Below are 20662 nucleotides of genomic sequence, written 5' to 3'. Positions count from 1 at the left end.
AAATAAGTGACACATATTTCAAAAAACTACATCATATTACTCCAATAAATTAATCACAATCTTCTATACTATCAGGAAGATAAATTAATCATTTATTAGAGTAGTCTGATGTGGTTTTTTGAAACATGTGTCACTCATTTATTAAGTAAGAAATACCAAAACAAATATTGAGTTGGTATTACTGAAACATGGTGTACTTTCTCGTGAAGAGGGGTGTCCTTAGCATTATTCTAAATATTTTTAATCCAATTTTCGTTTCAATTAAATAAATTAATAAACAAAAGGCCCTATATTTCACTAGAATAAAAGGGAAACCGTAATTAAAACAGAGAGAGACACAGAGAAAGACCAATATGTGCTTCTGTGCCAGAGTGGACTTGGGGAGTGATGGTCAACGTCAACTGGTATATTTCAGTCACATTCACATATGGAATTCACAGTTTACCACCAATAACTCTTCTCTAAGGGGAAGTAGGGATTCTAATTATTCGATGGGCCAATACGAAAGTAAATCAGTTTCTAAGGTTTTAAAAAATAGGAATTAGAGAAATACAAAACAAAAAAAATACTTACACTAAATAAAAATCTCATCTCAGTCAGAAAGTTTTGAAAATCTTCACGAAGAAAATTCCCTAAGCCTTCAAGGACCTTTCTCTTGTTGTTTTCTTTTTTCCCTTTTTAATACCTTTCCAACAATGAATAAACCCGTTAATTAGCATTCCATAGAAATCTTGAAGATTTCTTTTGCCAATTGGGGGCATGTAAGAGCTCCAATAATAGCATTATTTCATTTTTTTTCTTTTTTCTTTTCTCTTAATATTAGACCAAAATAAGCGATGAAGTGGGGGATCAGAGGGATTGCTTGAAATATATAATATTCCAAGATTTCACAACCAAATGCATATTGAATAATTACAAGTTCACAACCATACAATGGTTCATGCATTCATATGCAATATTCCAAGACTGAAAACAAAAATATATCTCAAAAATTACACAACATTAGCAAGAGACAGGCAAAGTCAACACAACTGTAGATCTCCAAACTAGTTTAGCTTCATACGATATATGGAAGACAGTTGATAGATTTTATATCCTATTCCCACCTTCACGTTTGAACCGTTCCTTTTGTAATTTAATACGAAAGAAGACAGTTTGATAGATTCTATAGCTTCATACCAAGGAAGACAGTTTGACAGGCAAAGTTAATGCTTTAACTTACAAAAGGATTAGCTCAAGAAAGAAGGGGCTATCTATCAACAAAATACGTGTAGGTTCAACCGTTCAAGGAGGAGGAAGAGGATGGATTGAAAGAAACCTGTTGAGAACAACTAAGCAATTCATGAGGCCCAGCTTCTTCTTGGCCAACACCCATAAGATCAAGGTAATATAAGTAATGGGAGATGATGTTGTTCATGAACTCGTTATCATCTTGGCCGCAAACAAGATCTCCATAAAGCACATTCATGGTAGTGCCAAAACCAGGAACCCGCTTGGCCAAAGTATCATTCTTAGTGGGTTTCCAGTGACCAATAAAAACATCATGTGCTGAAGGTTGATGCTTCTTCACTGGTGTCATCCACCTCCAAATTGCAACTTTGAAGGCCAAGGTAGCATTTTGTTCAATATATTCAGGATGGTTCAACAAATCCACCTTCAAGGCCCTACCGGCTTCTCCATAATTGTAATTCCTGTTGAAATCACCAAGATAGAAAATTGTTTGGATTGTGGTATATATGTAACTATGAATTAACTTACAACAGATTCTTCAAGGATTGGAAACGAAAGACACGTACATACAAGTCTTGGGGTTTTGTAGACAAAAATGTTTACGCCTTTTAACTAACGAAATGCCCATATCCAGTTTTACCAAATATTTGGTTGCATATGCTTTTATCAATCTGTTACCGATTTCGGATGAAGAATGCATGGCTGAGGTAATTATTTGAATTGTGATAGAAATGGATTTTGTTTTAATGTTTCTTTAACAAATATAAATACAACTTCCAAAGTAGTTTTAACTTAGGACAAAATTGAAGATGTGAAAATAATTCGAATGCAAAGATTTAAAGGATGTATTGATCATCGCCAATGAGATTAAATAAGTTGATATGCAAAGATGTAAAGGATATATTGATCATTGCTAATCAGAATTAAATAAGTAAATACCAATAGATAGGTAGAGCACCCCGGCCATAGTATGCAACTCCAGGAGTGCATGGATAGGTGTTTTTGTAGTGCTCATCACAATAATACGAGCTGGAATTCATTTCCTTGTTTTAGCATAAACCACAAGCTAATGGTTCCCTGGTGTCCACTTTAGATCCACCTAAAAAAATATCATCCACATTTACATTGCATAGAGATTGAGTGAGCAAAGGGTCATTGATTATAACTCATATACAAAATTATAAAAGGCCATATCATCATACGTTGTATTCCAAAAAATTCATTTAATCTCAAGCCCTTTTTTTTCCTTAGGAGAAAAGAATCTACTTAAAACACTATCAGTCAGTAGATTCAGTTTAAGCCTAATGCTTATTTCTCTTTATTTGAAAATAACAGAATCAACAACTAAATTAAGAGTTGACTTGAATCATAATTCTCATCCCAACTCAGCCATAAACAGTATATATTGTTAATCTTTTCATCAAATTAACACGTAATAAGCCCAAATTATACCTCTTGTAGTATCAATTCTTAACAGATTAATTAAGTAAACGCCAAGAAAGAATTAAAACTTGCCCACCTTTTTGAACACAACTTCCTCAAATTAAAGTTTGCTTGGTTTGGATATTTCAAACTGAAAGTGCTTTTTTTATTATTATCAAATTATCAATTATGATGCTCATTTCAATAAGATTTTATTCGTATTTCAGTATTAAAAACTCTTAATGTTAACCTTAATTATCTTAAGTAACTATATATTAAACTATTAAATTTAATTAGAGAGGGATTAAAAAAAAACATTTATCATATTTTTTAAGATTTATTCTACTTGAAGAAATCCAAAGTAAACAGTCACCATGTAAAGCCTATAAACTCAAACCCAGACACAAAATAAGTCATCAAACATATATTGGACAAAACAGAAACTCCTATCTCACAATTTAAAGCCTATGAACTCAAACCCAGACACAAAATAAGTCATCAAACGTATATTTTGACAAAGGAGAAACTCTTATCTCATACAATAAATCTAACAACACATCCAATTAGGGACGGAATCATATACAAGCAGAGGGGGTTGTGGCCCCCCTCCAAAAAATTTTAAAATATTAAATAATAGGTATATATTTAAGATTTTAGAAAATAAGTCCATGAAAAATTATATTTGCCCCTCTCAAGAAAATTATATTTGCCCCTCGACTTCGAATCCTAGTTCCGTCCCTGCATCCAGTTTCACATCATACTGAAGTAGACGACTCTGAGTGATGACTAGTTCTGCCTACTGCCTACCACTTTTTACATAGACTTTTTTTTTTCACTCACTACTTACTGTCAATCTTTAACAAGTTGTGAAATTGAGTGTGTCGGCAGTATTGTTATAACTCACAGGACGTTTTGGTGGCAACATGGGCCAGAAAAGCTGCAAGTTCCTTCATTCCCAAGAGTTTCCGGTAGGTGGTACCAAAGCCATAAGGCTGGTAATCAGCAGAGGCAGTGATAAAGGACTGGTAGTCCCAGAAGCCCACTTCATGGGCATCAACCTCAAGTGAGTTACGGTTTGAGAAAATGCTCTCAAACTGTGAGCTCCGGAAGTAGTTAGAAATAGCCCCGCCACAGCATGTGCTGACACGCCTTCTACAGAAGGGACACGCATCTGTTTCGTATGATGGCTTCACAAAAGACTCCTCACAATTCACAAGCAGTACTAATAATATCAAAGCCGTTGTCAAGAGTAGTACAGACCAATTGTAAGCCATTTTTGCTTGTAATAAGTAAACAAGGGTGGTGGAGACTGGAGAATCGAGAGAGGTTTGCACCTTCACTAAAGAAGGAGACTCTATATAAGAACTGTATGGAAGCCTTAAAGAACCAATCTACAGCAACACAGTTGAGGTAACTGAATTTTGGTGCTGATGATGCTTGAGAAATCCTATCAAGGTCTGATCATTTCGAGGTGGTTTGTGTCAATAGAGAAGCCAATAATGCTGCTTATCCCTTTTGCAAAAGGGATAAGCAGCATTATTGGCCTCTAAATGGGTAAGATAGTCAAGTGCAAAGTCATCACAAATAATTAAACATATGTTTTCAATTTTTAAACAATATTACATATTTTTTTACCCACACGTATTTTCAAAAGAACTGAAAATTATTGTTTAAACACACGTATCAAACGGTCCTAAATTTTAACTTAACCACTAATAAGTGTACCTAATCTCTCAAAAAAAATTCGTATACCTAGGGTCCGTTTGGATTGAGCTTATTTTTGCTGAAACTGAAAACACTGTAGCAAAATAATTTTTAAATATGTGAATAGTATTGTAGGACCCATTTTTAATGAAAAAGTTGCTGAAAAGTGAAGTTTGTAGAACCCATGAACAATACATGGGTGCACTGTTCACAGGAAAAGTCAACGTTAATGGCTAAAAAAAAAAAAAAAAGGAAAGACGCATTTACTACATGCAACTGTAGCGTGGATCCCATGTCCAAAACGCAAACGCTGAAATGCAATAAATGCCGAAACCAAACGGATACCAAATCTCTTTTTGTTTTTGATTCTAAAAAGCAAATCTATTTTAGTTTTTGACAATTTAATTAGAATCATTTTTTTTAATGTACATGAAGGAAGGAAATAAAAACATTAAAACTCATTCAATGAACTCTTAGATTTAACAAATTAATTTGTAGACTTGGCGGGTCCCTCGCCTCCACTTGCCGAGCTTTTGCTTTCTTTTTTCTTCCTTGGTTCTTACTTTAAGGGACAAGAAACACGTAAATGCTAAAGTTTGTTCTTAGTTTATTTAATTTTTGAACCAATTATGATACATATATCAAAATATTCGTAGAAAATTTCACACTCTCTCGCATGCACTTACTCGTTAGCACTCACGTCACTTGAGTCTATCATACAAAGGTTAAAATATATATATATATATATATATATATATGGATTATGTGAACAATTCGATGCCTATAAGCATATTACTGGGTTCAATTATGACTAAATTGCAATTTGTACACTTACGGTTCGGAAATTTTTTGATTTTGTATTCTAAAATTTTAAATTTTAGATTCATACTACTAACATTACGAATTGTTTCAATTTAAGTCCTTTTGTTAATGTGACATGATGAGGTTTCCATTAAATGCCAACTAAATTATAATTTACACTCTTAAAATTTGAAATTATTTTTTTATTTTGCCCTTTAAAGTTTCGAAATTTAGATTTATAAAACTATATTATTTTGAATTCAAGTAGCATTTAATAAACATCTCATCACAATGCAGGAACAGAATAATTTAAATCCAAATGTGAAAGTTCAATTAGTGTGTAAAACACTAATAAATGTTTAGACCCTCAATTTTAACAATACCAACACAAGCTTATACACAAACAATATATGTGCGGAATGATGTATATAAGCTATAACCACATAGGTAAAACACTCTAAACCATAATTAATCACAAACACAACAGTAATTAAAAGGTAAAGAGTAAGGGAAGAGCGATGCCAATACAAAAATAACACTGGCACGTGTTATCGAAGAGGAAACTAAAGACCTCGGCAAAAAACCTCTCTGCCGCCCTCTAAGTGGTCAAATGATCCACTAAAGAATAAAGTTGGGATACATGAATAGTAGAAGACCCTCCAAGCCTAATCTACTTAATGCACCTAAACCCTCCAAGCTTCTTGTTCCAACAGGGTTACGCCTAACCTTGTCTTCTTTAGCTTCCCAGCTCCCGCAATAAGCCCATTACATCAACCAAGTAAATTGGTCATCTCCGAACTACTTCCCAAGCACCAAAAAACCTCTTCATTGATGTAGGTATAGTGAGATAAGGATTTGACAAAATGTATCTCTCAAGGATATGTCAATGGAAAGGGTGAGAGTAGAGGAATTTAGAGAATCAATTTATGAAGATTGTGGATGGATCAATCTTGTTTTTCTCTAGGGTTTCTCTCTCAAAATTCTCTCTAGAAGCTCTCTACATTTTGTGGTTATAAGGGTATTTATAGTAGTGTATGTGAGGTCAGGTTTCATCCAAATAGGGTATTCTGGCGACTCAGCCTTGCGAGTGGAACAAGTTGTGAGTTTGAGTCGCAAGTTAACTGCCTGGCCAGACTGTACATTTTGTCCTATAGTGCTCTAGCTGTCGTGACCCTTCAGTTCCCTACATGCTTCACACGTGTGCCACTTTGACGACTTGCCAATCGCGAGTTAGTCGCAAGATCCAGTCGTGAGACTTCTTTGATTGCACACATCTTTAGTTTTCTTCACACTCTCTCACACACAACCCTTACATAATTCCCACATAAATACAGGGTATCTAATTGCTAAAATACAAGCAAATTTGGTACGGAATAAAGCCAATACATGATTGAATAAATTCAACCTTACAAAATGATATATAAAGTTAAGAATATATATTTGAATTTTGAAACTTTAAGAGGTAAAATCAAATTCACTTCAAATTTTGAGGGTGTAAATTACAATTTAATCTAGTATTATTGTACTCTCCATTAGACTATATGCGACAAAACTAAACATGGGCTTTTGGGGGGGGGCCATGGTCCACCCTCTCCACAAAATTTGACACCAAAATTAAGAGTTTGTCTCACAAAAAGTAAGAAATCCACCCTCCCCACAAAAAGGAATTAACCAGCTAGCCTCCTTTAATTTGAGTGATACAAGTAACATTATCTTCGTATAATATCATTGGACTATTTTTTATTGTTGATAATCCACAGTTCTCACGAATATGTTGAATTACTGATCTCAACCAAACACATTCACGACTCGCCTCATGAATTGCAATAATCTCTACATGATTTGAGGAAGTAGCAGAAATTGTTTGCTTAATAGATCTTTATGAAACAGCAATATTTCCATAAGTAAATAAATATCCTGTTTGTGATCGGCCTGTGTGGATCAGAAAGGTAACCTGCATCAGCATGTCCAACTAAATATGGATTTGATCCATTTGGATAAAATAATCCCAAATCAGTTGTCCCACGAAGATAACGTAATATATACTTAATTCCATTCCAATGTCTTCAAGTTGGTGCAGAACTATACCTTGCTAGTAAGTTAACTGCAAATGCTATATCAGGTCTTATGTAATTTGCAGGATACACCAAAGCACCAATTGGACTAAGATATGGTACTTTAAGACCAAGAGTTTCTTCATCATCTTCTTGCGGTCAAAAAGGATCTTTCTAGACATCAAGTAACCGACCCACCATTGGAGTGCTCAAAGGATGAGCTTTATCCATGTAAAAATGTTTTAGGACTTTTTCTGTGTACGTTGATTGATGAACAAGAATTCCATTTGGAAGATGTTAAATTTGCAAGCCAAGGCAAAATTTTGTCTTACCAAGATCTTTTATCTCAAATTCATTCTTTAAACAATTTGTTGTTTTTGTTAACTCTTCTGGAGTCCCCACAAGATTTAAATCATCAACATATACTGCAACGATAGTAAATCCAGATTCTAATTTTTTTGATAAAAACGCATGGACAAATTGGATTATTCTCAAATCCTTCTTTCAAAATATATTCACTGAGGCAATTATACCACATGCGTCCGAATTGCTTTAAACCATATAAGGATCTTTGTAGCTTGATAGAATACATACTTCGAGATATAGGATTATATGTTTCAGGCATTTTATATCCTTCTAGGATTTTCATGTAGATATTATTATCTAATGATCCATACAGATATGTTGTAACAGCATCCATTAATCGTATATCCAAATTTTTTTTTTGCTACCAAGCTAATCAAAAATCTGAATGTAATTGTGTCCATTATGGTAGCAAATGTTTCTTCATAATCAATACCAAGTCTCTGCGAGAAACATTATGCTATAGATCGCGCTTTGTACCTTATAATTTCATTTTTCTCATTTCGTTTACGCACAAATACCCATTTGTATCCAACAGGCATTACACCTTCAAGCGTTCAAACTACAGGCCCAAAAACTTCACGTTTAATTAGTGAATTTAATTCTGCTTGAATAGCCTCTTTCCACATTGGCCAATCAATTATATGTCGGCATTCATCGACTGTTTGTAATTCATATTCATTATCATTACTTCTAGTAATATCAAGGGCAACTTTATATGAAAATATGTTGTTGATAACAATTTTATTTCTATCCTATATTTCGCCTGTATACACATAATGTATCAAGATCTTGTTATTTTTAGGTACCTGGTCCTCTTCAAGGAATAACTCATCTGAAGGTTCATTTTCAGGAGATTTTTATTCATAAATTTTGGATAGATTAATTATTTTGTGACCTATTTCCTGGGTATAGCCTCTTTAGTGCTTGCGACTTATTTTTCTTATACTTTTCTCTTCCAAGGAATTTTATCTTTAACACTGGCGGTCTTCCACGCTTCAGGTGTGGCTTTGATTCATTTGCTATTGTATTAACTGATTGTCCTACTGGAACTTCAATCCATGCTAGAGAATTAGTAGCTAGAATGTGAGATTTTACTATTTTCTTATTATCGATGAATACATCTGGTAATTGATTTGCAATTCCTTGCAAATGAATAATCCTTTGAACTTTTAGTTAGATGATTTATATGAAGATTAAGATGAGATAACGTCGAAACATTCCAAGTAATCTCACACTGTGATTTAAACAACGACTTTTCTCCCCCTAATGGTGGGAAGATTGTTTCATTAAAATGACAATCCTCAAAATGTGCCTTAAAAACATCACCAGTTAGAGGTTCAAGATATCTAATGATAGATGAGGAATCAAAATCTATATAAATTCCAAGTCTACGTTGAGGACCCATCTTAGTGCATTGTGGGGGTACAATAGGTACATATACAGCACAACCAAATATGCGCAAATGAAAAATATTTGGTTGTTGGCCAAGTACAAGTTGCAATGGTGAGAATTTGTGATAAGCAGTTGGTCTAATGCGAACTAATGATGTAACATGTAAAACAGCATGACCCCAAGCAGAAACTAGTAATTTTGATTTCATAAGCAAAAGTCGAGCAATAATTTGAAGTCTCTTAATAAGTGATTCAGCTAAACTATTTTGAGTATGTGTATGGGCAACAGGATGTTCAACATCAATTCCAATTGACATGCAATAGTCATCAAAAGCTTGAGGTGTGAATTCACCAACATTATCTAAACAAATTTTCCTAATTGGATAATTAGGAAATTGTGCTCGTAACCTAATTATTTGAATAAGAAACCTAGCAAATGCAACATTTCTAGTAGAAAGTAGACACACATGTGACCACCTAGTTGATGCATCAATTAAAATCATAAAATACTTAAATAGACCACAAGGTGGGTGTATAAGTCCACATATATATCATCTTGAATTCTTTCTAAGAAAGATGACATTCAACAACAATCTTTGAATGTGATGGTTTGGTAATTAATTTACCTTGAGAACATGCACTACTTGGATAATCACTAGGTAAAAGAATTTTCTGGTACTTTAAAGGATGTCCGTGAGAGTTTTCAATAATTCGACACATTATTGATCCTAGATGTCCAAGACGATTATGCCAAAGCATAAAAACTTTTAGGTCCGAACACTTCTGGTGTATTGCAATATTTGTTTCAACTATTCTGATTGTAATATAATATAACCAATAAGAGAAAATAAGCAGTTTTTCTAATATGAGCTTCTGGCCCGATATTATTGAAGTAGTATAAAGAAATTCTTCATTGCCTTCGTTATTAGTTTCAATATGATAACCATTATAACATATATCCTTAAAGCTAAGTAAATTTCTTCTAAATTTAGAAGAATACAAAGCATTGTCAATACAAAGTTTTGTGCCATTTGGCAACATAATAATCTCTCTTCCAAAGCCTTTAATTAAGTTCAATGAACCTGATATGGTATTGACATTGGCTTTGCATAATATTAAATTTTGAAAATATTTCTTATCTTTAAGAATCATATGAGTTGTTGCACTGTCTGCTAGACAAAATACTTTAGTAGTCATCTTGGAATTAATTTTTACTCGTAAGACCCATGCCACTTTATCTATGCAAAACATAAATTAAATTTTATTACTTTAAATGTAAATAAAACATGTCAAAATAAAAATACTTATTATAATGCGATAATATAGGAAAAAAAAAAATTAATTGGTATGGACATTTCCATCATCAATCAAATTACCAATTTTTCCATCATCCTTAAAGAAATTAGAGACATCAAGGTGAGTCATATCAATTCCATTTGGAAGATCAAGATAATTCATAGGATCTTCAAAATCATTATAATCAACAAAGTTCATTTCAATTCCTTTCCCTTTTCTATTATGGAGGCTTGGTACAAATCTACCAAATGTTTAGGAGTACGACAAGTACGTGACCAATGGCCTTCCATACCACACCTATGACACTTATTTTCATCGCCTTTTGATGGTTTAATCTATAAAACTTTTCCATTTTTATTCTTCTAATGGTAAGGTGTGTTATTCCTTTTTGAAGAATTATGATTACTGCACTCTCTATATTGGTTGTTCCAACCACGTCCACATTCACACCCACGATCATTATTTCCTCCATGTTTTTCAAACAAGGTTTCATTCGCTTCAGGGAATTAGGTATAATTGATTGGGTGAGATTGATGGGTTTTTTTTTAATAGCAAAAGCTCATTGTCTTGTTCAGCTACTAGAAGACTATTAGTTCATAATACTTTTTTTAACTTATGCTCTCAAAATTGTTGTTGTAAAAGCACATTTGAGGCATGGTAACATAATTTAATTATGGGCTAATTTTAAATTGTCAAATTATAAATCACTTGCACTTTTGGATTATTGCAACTTCAAGTGCACATCATATTGAGCTTTTACAAAGATCAAGTTCTTTTGGAATTTGTATTTCTCCCACAAATTTATGGGATATTTTATTATAAAGTACTCACTTTTCATGGAGATGATTTTGAATAAAAATCATTGTTTATACATGATCCTACTAGGATTCATGGTTGCCATCCATAATAATATCTCCAAGATTTATAATATCAACATGGATCTCATCAAGGATCCTTGATACATAATTAGTTTATTAATTTATATCCAAAATTAATAGACATGTGTTACATATAAATTTAATATGCTTAAGATAAAAATAAAAATAATCTTATATTTAGCAAGAAACCAATAAGATTATAATCCATTAAGTAAACACTAAAAATTTTAAGCATAAAATAATGTGATGACAAATAGGATAATTATTAATTCTTAGAAAGAAAACTTACAATGAGTTGAGCGAACTACACAAATAATCTTTGATGTTTGGAGAACAATATAAGTACAACTTCCTTATCAAAATTGGGTAGAACCTCGTGCTAATAACATGTTATAAATTAAAATGAATATTAAGAAGATAAAGAAATGCATAGAGAAGATAGTATATAAACTTTATTCTTTAAGTAGCCATCCACATAAATTATTATCTATCTTGAATACAAGTGTATCTTCCTTTGTAATTAGCTCACATATATATACATGTTAAGAATCAGATGGAGAGAACTCTTAAGAATGCAACGCCATGCATTAAAGAATATAACTTCATCCCTTTATGAAAGTAACATCACAAACCCTTGCAACTTCATACATTTACAACAATTCTTTCATTTTAGCTTTATCCTAGCATTCTCGTTGGTGGTGCTAATAATCTAGCTTTTAGTAACTCAAAAAGTTATTTTATCTATTTTAACAACTCACTTTACAATATACCCAACATCAAAAGTTCTATTTTTTTACCACTTAATTTAAATATTCTTTCTTTGTTCTTTTTTTATTCTTCCTCTATGTCTCTTTCTCTCTCTTCTCCGAAGCAAGAACAACCAACAAACTCGAACATCTTTCTTCTCAACTTAGCAAACCCACACCCACAACCACCAAAATAAATAAAAAATAACACCAGCACCACAACCCACTAACCATAAAACCCACTAAACCACCAGCCTCTCAACCATCACCACAGCCACAACAACGACTGCCACCATCAGCATCACCCACAACCGCAACCCCCAACCACCAAAATCATAACTAAATCACAAACCCAATATTTCAACTTTTAGTTTTAGTGCGTCCTTGTACCTTTAGAAGATCAAAGAAAAAGAAAGGGAAAGGGTTGGTTTTAGTTGAGAGGGAGAAGAGGGAGGCGTTTGGCGAGAGAGAAAAAAGAGAGAAGAGGGAGAAATAAAAATTTTTATTAAGAAAAGAGAGAGACACAAATAAAATAATAGGTTTTTTTTTTATCACTTGTAACTACAATGATCTATTATCTCTAGCAATTCACTGTAATTATAGGTTTACCACCATTAATGTAGCTTCTTCTTCTTCTTTTTTGTGTGTTTTGGGTGCTAAAAGAGCATTTTAGCACTACCAATGTAAATGCTCTTATTAGGTGAGTTATGGGTGTTGAGTTCAAGTGATGAGTTTTTAACAATAAAAAATAATAATAATTTATCTTGGAGAAATAATTATTATTTGAGACTAATTTTTTTTTTGGTTAAATTTCTAATTGTTAGTCAATACTTGAAATGTTAAATGAAAATCTTAAATAGATGAGATTTAATGTTAAGAGTGATAGTACACACTACACACACAAATAAAATTTTGGTGATTTTTTCCCATATATATCTATACCAAAATAAAAAATTTGTGTACACTTATCAAAGTTTATAAAGATGATAAACTCTTTTAAAAACTTATTATTTTTAATAACATGTGTGTATTTGTGTTTTAGATATCTCATTATTGATGCATCAATATGATATTCCTCCCCCACCTAACACCAAACCAAAATTTCTATCTCCTCACCTGACTACACTATTGTACTATTGTAGTATTAAGGGTGTGTTTGTTTGGAGGTAAAATAGGGTGGATGAAAAACTTTGGAAAGAAAATGAGAAGAAAAACTTTTTTGAAATGTGTTTGGTTGGATGAGGAGGAAGGAAAATAAATGGTGGAACTCGAGTATTTTCACCCTGAGCCCACCAAAAACTTTTTTCCTCAAAATGGAGAGAAATTTGAAGGGAGAAAATGAGGCTGCTCAATGGATAAAAATGTCCATATGCACTTACACATGGACAATTCATCCAATTCCTTTCTCTCTCTTTTTTTTTTTTTTTTTTCCCTTTTTTGTGCTTTCCTAGGCAGTGGGCACGTTACCTCTTCCTTTTTCTTTTCCCTTTCCTTGACGTAGCACTGCATTGATCTTATGCTTAGTTCTATTTTTCCTAACAAACCAACTTATAGAATGAATCCAAAAGAGCATGAAAAGCCAGTGGCAGGTTGAAGAGTTGATAGCAAAAGGCCTTGTAAGAGAGAGTATGAGTCCTTGTGTTGTTCTAGCCCTCCTTGTTCCCAAAAAGGATAGCTCATGGCATATGTGTATTAACAGTAGAGCCGTAAACAAGATTATCATTCAATACCGCTTTCCCATTCTGCGGTTAAATGATCTTCTTGACCAGCTTTATGGAGCTATGGTTTTCTCAAAGATTGATCATCTATGCAGCGATTATCATCAGATTCAGATGAGGCTAGGTGATGAATGGAAAATAGCTTCCAAAACTAGAGAAGGGTTGTATGAGTGGATGGTAATGCCCTTTGGACTCTCTAATGCTTCTAGTACTTTTATGCGCTTAATGAATCATGTCTTTAAGTCATTCATTGGTCACTTTGTTGTTGTGTATTTTGATAACATTTTAGTGCATAGTAAGTCTTAGCAGAAGCATATAAAGCATCTTCATGAGGTGTTTTGAACTCTTTGAGAGCAAAAGCTTTATGCAAATCTTAAGAAGTGTCATTTCCTAACTGACAGCCTTGTGTTCTTAGGCTATGTTGTTTCAGGTGATTGAATCAAGATGGATCCAAGAAAAATTGAGGCTATACTCAGTTGGCCCATGCCAAAGTCTCTCCATGATGTTAGATGTTTTCATGAGCTTGCTTCTTTTTATCGGCATTTTATCAAAAACTTCATGTATTGCTCTTGTTATTGAATGTTTAAAGGGAGAAAAGTTTCAGTGGAATGAAGAAGCCCAAAAGAGTTTTGAGCTGCTCAAGAAGAAGGTGGCAGAAGCTCCAATTCTGATACTTCTAGATTTCAACAAAATGTTAAAAGTTGATTGTGACGCTTTAGTTGTGGGAATTGGTACTGTGCTCAGCCAAGAGGGTAAGCCTATTGCTTTCTTTAGTGAGAAACTGAATGAATGCAAGAAAAAATATTCTACTTATGATAAATAATTCAATGCCATTATTCATGCCTTGGATCATTGAAGTGATTATCTCCTTCCAAATGAGTTTCTACTTCATTATGATCATGAAGTTTTGAAGTATTTGAATAGTCAGCAGAAACTCAACAGTCGACATGCTAGATCGGTTGAATTTCTTCAACCCTATTCTTTTTCTATCAAACACAAGTCTGGAAAGCTAAATCAAGTGGCAGATGCCTTGAGTAGAAGACGTTCTTTGCTAAACACTATGGAGGTGTAGGTGTTAGGTTTTGAAGTTCTCAAGGAACTGTATAATGATGATCCAGACTTTGGTGATGTGTGGAAAGATTGTTCCAAGGGTTCTATTAATCATTTCTTGAAACAAGAAAGTTTTCTATTCAAAGACAACAAACTGTGCATCCCTCAATGTTCTTTACGATGAGCAATTATTCAAGAAGCTCATAGGGGAGGTCTTGCTAGACACTTTGGAAGAGATAAAACTCTAGCTCTTGTGCAAGAAAAATTCTATTGGCCCAAGTTGACTCATGATGTAATGTCTTTTATGAGAAGTTGTAGAACTTGCCAAATTGCTAAAAGTCACAGTCAAAACACCAAGTTGCACACACCATTACCAGTTCCCAAGGCTCCATGGGAAGATGTTAGCTTAGACTTTTTTTGATGAATTTGACTAAATAACAATTCTTGTTAAACATAATGTTTAACAAGAATTGTTAAATCATGTTTAGCAGAATTTGTTTTGGGTTTGCCTTGAACTCAAAGAAACAAGGATTCTATTATGGTGGTGGTTGATCGATTTTCAAAGATGACTCACTTTGTTCCTTGTAACAAAATTGCAGATGCATCTTCTATTGTTGATTTGTATTTCAAAGAAATAGTCAAGCTTCATGGTGTTCAAAAAACTATCACTTCTAATAGTGATTCGAAGTTTGTAAGTCATTTTTGGAGTACTCTTTGGAGAAAGCTTGGAACTACACTGCAATTCAGCTCTTCTTACCATCCACAAACAGATGGACAAATTCAAGTTGTGAATTTAAGTTTGGGAAATCTTTTAAGAAGCTTTGTGGGGAAGAACATTAGACAGTGCGAACTTCTTTTGGCCTAAGCCGAGTTTGCTTATAATCGATCCACTAGCCAAACTACTAGTCATAGTCATTTTGAAGTAGTTTATGGCCTTAATCCTACTGGACCACTTGAATTGACACCACTTCCTGTTACTAAGAATTTCAGTGGTGATGTTGAAGAAAGGGCAAAGGAAATAAAGAAATTGCATGAACAAGTCCAAAATAAGATTGGGAAGCAGAATGAGAAAATTGCAAGCAAGCAAATAAGCATAAAAAACCAGCAACTTTCAAGGAAGGTGACTTGGTTTGGATTCATCTTAGGAGGGAAAGGTTTCCCTCCAAAAGATTGCCTAAGTTGAAACCTAGAGCTGATGGACCTTTAAAGGTGTTGCAACGGATTGATGAAAATGTTTACAAGATTGATCTGCCTAAAGATTATAGTGTTTCAGCAACCTTCAATGTATCTGATCTTTCTCCTTAGTATGAAGATCAAGAAGACCAAGTGGACTTGGGGGCAAGTCCTTTTCAAGTAGGGGAGTATGACACTAGAGTGTCCCAAGATCTATCAAGCCCAACCTAATGTCAATCCATGCCCAAAAGCTTTCCTTGAAGATCATAATAACAACCCATTATTATAAAACATTTTTATTATTAATTAAGTCAAATTGTCTTTATTTAGTGTCTCCCAGGATGAATCAGACTTTATGTTTTCTTTCTCCTAAGCAGACAAATACTTTATTGTGTTTCTAAGTTCCTAAGAGTCATATCTGACTTTGGTCAAGTTAAGTGAATGTATTTATTATTTTTTTGTTTCCCTATGCTTGGGGGGCTGTTCCAAGCTCTATTTAACCCTTTGGCTGAATCAAGTAAAATTCAGAGTGTATTTTTAGAATTAAAAAAATCTTTTGTTTTCCAGAAGATGGATTCCCTCTAAATTATCTCTTAACCCTTGGATGGATTCCCTTGGGTGGATTCCTTTGGGCGGCGAGTATCAGTTTCTATATCTCTTGGGTGGTGTTAATTTGTATCCCATAGAATGGTGAGCCAAAATAATTATGTATCCTTAGTTAAATTCATTTGGGTGGTGTTATCTGTATCCCTCTAGGTTTACTTTTGTGGTGAGCTTAACTATTCTTTAAATTATTGAATGTTTTTCTTATCTCATAAAACCAGAAAATAAAAAATATATTCATCCAACCTATTTCCATTTATCATATCAATTAAGTTTAGGTTGCCCCTTACAAATCTGGTATCATGAGGTAGAGCAAAAATAGAGATCAAACTTAAGATCTTCTTCTTTGATACCATAATAAAATACAGATTGTTCAAAAGCTTAACCTATTGGAAATTGTAAATTTAATTATTTAACCATAATAATTCTAACATTAACCATAATTTTAACCTAGCTTTTGTTTATTAAGTTTATTAATGAAATTATGCCGTTTATCCTCAGAATAAATAAACTGTTAATGGGTAAAGGATAAGGGAATAAGGCGTGGACACGTAGTAAATATGATCATCTCTTATGTATCTTTAGTTCTCCCGAAATAAGAGAGAGGGGGGGGGGGGGGGGGGGGTGGCGTGGCGCCAAGGCACCATCTCCATGCTATTGAAGATGATAAAACATGGTCTTATAATATCTGGAACTTTTTAGAATAGGACAAATAAATCATAGCATCATGCATAATGAATTTATGCTTTTATTGCATTTTTTTTTAATGGCTGAAATTAGAAATTTCTAATAGTACAGTGTTTAATTTGAAACTAAACTTAAATTATGGTATTTAAAATGTAATTTACCACAAATTAAAAAAATTACTTCTTTAAAAAAAAATCCCAAAAGGGCCTTATTTTCCCTGTTTTGGTCGAGCAAAAGTTCTAATTTGGAGCCTTTCTGGGCCGCTGGCCTAATTTACACTAACTTGGGCCACAAATTTTAATCAACTCTAAAATATTGCTTGCCAATATTTTACAGCCAATACTTGGATTGGATTATTGCCTATTGGATATACTTTTCCTTAGTAGGAAAAAAGAATAAAAAATTTTAACCTCTCATGGATGTACAGTTCTTGTGGCATTGAAATGATACAATGAAAAGTACGTTTGATTTTGCAAAAATATTGCATTTGTTTCTGCCTTCTGGTATGAGTATGAATAGTTTTGCCTTGTGAGTCCACAGCCATTCTAACTCTTCATGTCAAAGATGGCCCAAAAGAATATATATGATTTTAGTTTTCGGGAAAAAAAAATTAAAGAATATACATGTTTTAAATAAAGATTTTAGTTTTCGGTCTATTTGATCGACTTTGGTCCATTAAATTTCTTTCGGTCTACTTTGGTCCAATCGGTCCATTTGGGACTAGGTGGGCCTTTTTCAGGGGATTTGGGTCTTAATCTTTTGTTTTTTTATGAGACCTGGGCCTTGAATTGATTTTTTTTATTCTGTTGTCTTATGAGCTTTTGGCTCAGAAAAAGTTTTTTTTTTTCTTTAATTTTTGGATTGAAAAGTAAAAAATTTTATTTTATTTGGACCAATCTCTTTAGTTTTAGACTAAAAAATACAAACAAAATAGGCATAAGAAATTAAAAAATGGGGCATTAAAAGGAAATAAAAAAGATAAATATTCAAGTTTCAATAATATAGGCATTATAATTGTATTAGGAAACCAAATGCTATAATTATAAAAATATATAATAGTTTAAACTTAATATAATATGTTACATGCGCTCTAAGGAATGAGGGTGTATATTTAATTATTTTAATATTCTTGGATATGTTCAAATTAGTCAACCAATTATGGTATATATATATATTAAAAGTCATTTTAATAATATCTTCTCCATTTATATAAAATAATATTAAATTACTCTTTTTTTTTTTAATTAAATTACTATGTATTGTCGTTGAATGCATAAAAATAGAAAATAATTTTAAATAACATATGCACTATTTAATCTATAAATTATATCTTACATTTTTATAAAATAATTATATTACAGTTTCTCACACGTCACGTGGATTTGTGACTAGTTTAAATAATTCTCATCCACCCTTTTAAGACTTGTAGCAATAATGTTATAACTCATGTTATTTAAAAATTATTAAGATGCTCACAATTTATATGTTGTAAAAAACGAAAGGCAAAAATGTACATTCAAATTTCAAATAACAAAAATAACATGGACTAATTAACTAATATTCCATTAAGAAATAAAAAATAAAACAATACTAATAGCTTATATATTGAGAACAGTCATACTTCTTCAAAAAAAAGAAATAATAATAATAATATTGGAAAGAATCTGGAATTGTTTAGAAGCCATAGGTTTTATATTATCATTAATCTTTATTTATTGGGTAACTGGATGTGTTAATTATTCCAAATGTATTTATCATAAGATATCCTCCTCAGGAGTGGCAATCAATGGAGCCACCAGGTTTGAAAATAAGGTGGTATCCCTGTATGTATGTAGGTGTCGGTGATAGGACTGTCGTTGGGCTATCAAATCTTCTTTTTCAACATATGCAGTTGCGGACGGACCACTCTATATGACTCACTGTGTTTTATCCTCCTACCTATTGACTATTTTGTTTGTCTTGTATTTTCAGCAATAGAATTTCTTGTACTAAGATCATGGTTATAGTACAAAGATACAGAAGAATCATGCCCAATTGCATTGGTGTCAAATTTAGTAGACCTCTAGACTCTAGTAAACCAAAAAAAAATTAAAAATGGAAGTATTACCCTATGTGAAAACACTATTTTGCTGTACTACTGAGAAGGCTTTCTTTTTTTGCTGAATGAGTAAGTTTTATTAACAAAACTACAAGCTAATCCAATGTACAATGAACAAGCAGAACTTAACAACAGCAAAAAAAATACAACTTAGTGGAATATAACAGGTAGCCTTATTCTCTAAGTGATTTATTTGGCTTAACAGGATTAAGGAGCCATTTGGTTAGATGTTTTGAGAGTTTAAAAAAGCATTTTCCAAACCCAAAACTATGTTTTGCGACCACAACTCATAATTTTTTCAAATGTTTATTTTAAACTTAAAACACCATTTTCCAACAACTTGTACAAACGCACGCTAAGCCTCCTTTCTAAATTATTGTTAAGGACACTCCATCTACCACAAAAGACTCTGTTCTTAGATTGAATTCTTCACCCCTTTACAAAACTCAATTCAAGCTCAGTTCACATCCAGTCTTGATCATTTTATTTTATTTTTGGATTCCCAATCTGATCATTTGTGGCATTGCATCCTTATTTTTTATATGACCATCAAGAACTAATATTATAAATTTCTGCAGCCAATGTTAGCTTCCAAAGAATGACTGAAATTGTTTCCCTGAAATCTTCGATTCCCCATTGATTGACCTCCTTCCAAAGAATAGTCTTTTAGTCAAAGAACACTCAAAGAGAGTGTGGTCTGACTGGTCTTTACTCTCAATGAAGTTTCTACATATCACACATGGAGTGTCTCCACTGTAACCACTTCTGATTCAAGGTTTTTTCTTTCATTTTTTTTTAAATACAAATCTAGTGTCCAGCTAGCGCAATCCATTTATAGTGGTCATTGGCTTGAAATATGAGGCCAAAATATATTCACAAGATATGTGCATTAAGAGGTACATGTTAACCTCAAGGGGTTAGCTAAGTGATTCCTAAGGCCTCATGATATCCATGAGATCTTGGATTCAAAACTTCTTACTGGTATCTTGAAACCACCTCCAAGGAATTCCTTCCTAAAATAACTTGGTGTGTGTGGGATAAAAGGACTGCATACACCAAAGGGAATAATTCAAAAAAATAAGTGAGATATATATTAGTCCCAACCTATTTCAAATAGGCCAAGCCCGCAGGTTCAAAGTTTCCTTGCATTTTGTTGGATTGATGAAGGAAACAAATAGAAGAAGCTTATAGATGTTATTGTCAAGGCAACCTACAAAGGATTATTTTAACCTTCAAGGTAGCTTAAGCACTTGCAAGTTGCAACTTTATAAGCAAATATTCAGTACTCACTCCTTCACAATAGAGTGCACCCTACTTGCATAACATGTAGTGGTTCTCTTATGATTCATTTGCACCACCTAGGTTGGATTCGGGTTCAGGTTCAGGTTAGAAAGCTCAGTTACATGACTTGCATCTTATACCTTGACCTTGAAAGCTGAAGTCAT

The 20662-nt window shown here is 33.0% G+C and overlaps 2 protein-coding genes across 2 annotated transcripts; both read right to left on the bottom strand.

Moving 5' to 3' along the window:
* Positions 1-870: 870 nt before the first annotated feature.
* LOC115979219 (chitinase-like protein 2) lies at positions 871-4153 on the bottom strand. The gene is made up of 3 exons (XM_031101199.1): positions 3557-4153; positions 2170-2329; positions 871-1691 (listed from the first exon to the last, which is right to left on the bottom strand). Exons 2-3 carry the CDS (start codon positions 2268-2270, stop codon positions 1277-1279), a joined length of 516 nt encoding a protein of 171 aa, XP_030957059.1. The 5' UTR covers positions 2271-2329; positions 3557-4153; the 3' UTR covers positions 871-1276.
* LOC115980653 (chitinase-like protein 2) lies at positions 3546-3926 on the bottom strand. Its single transcript, XM_031102887.1, has one exon. It carries the CDS (start codon positions 3924-3926, stop codon positions 3546-3548), a length of 381 nt encoding a protein of 126 aa, XP_030958747.1.
* Positions 4154-20662: the final 16509 nt, after the last annotated feature.

Source organism: Quercus lobata, chromosome 3 (genome assembly GCF_001633185.2).
Source record: "Quercus lobata isolate SW786 chromosome 3, ValleyOak3.0 Primary Assembly, whole genome shotgun sequence".
Lineage (NCBI taxonomy): Eukaryota > Viridiplantae > Streptophyta > Magnoliopsida > Fagales > Fagaceae > Quercus > Quercus lobata.
This window is presented reverse-complemented; position numbering and strand designations above follow the sequence as displayed.

Coding starts and splice junctions, on each gene's coding strand:
- LOC115979219 (XM_031101199.1), bottom strand. CDS start 2,270: ATGAATTCCAGCTCGTATTATTGTGATGAGCACTACAAAAACACCTAT. Junction 1,692..2,169: donor GGTGCTCTACCTATCTATTG/GTATTTACTTAT, acceptor TGATTTCAACAG/GAATTACAATTATGGAGAAG.
- LOC115980653 (XM_031102887.1), bottom strand. CDS start 3,926: ATGGCTTACAATTGGTCTGTACTACTCTTGACAACGGCTTTGATATTA.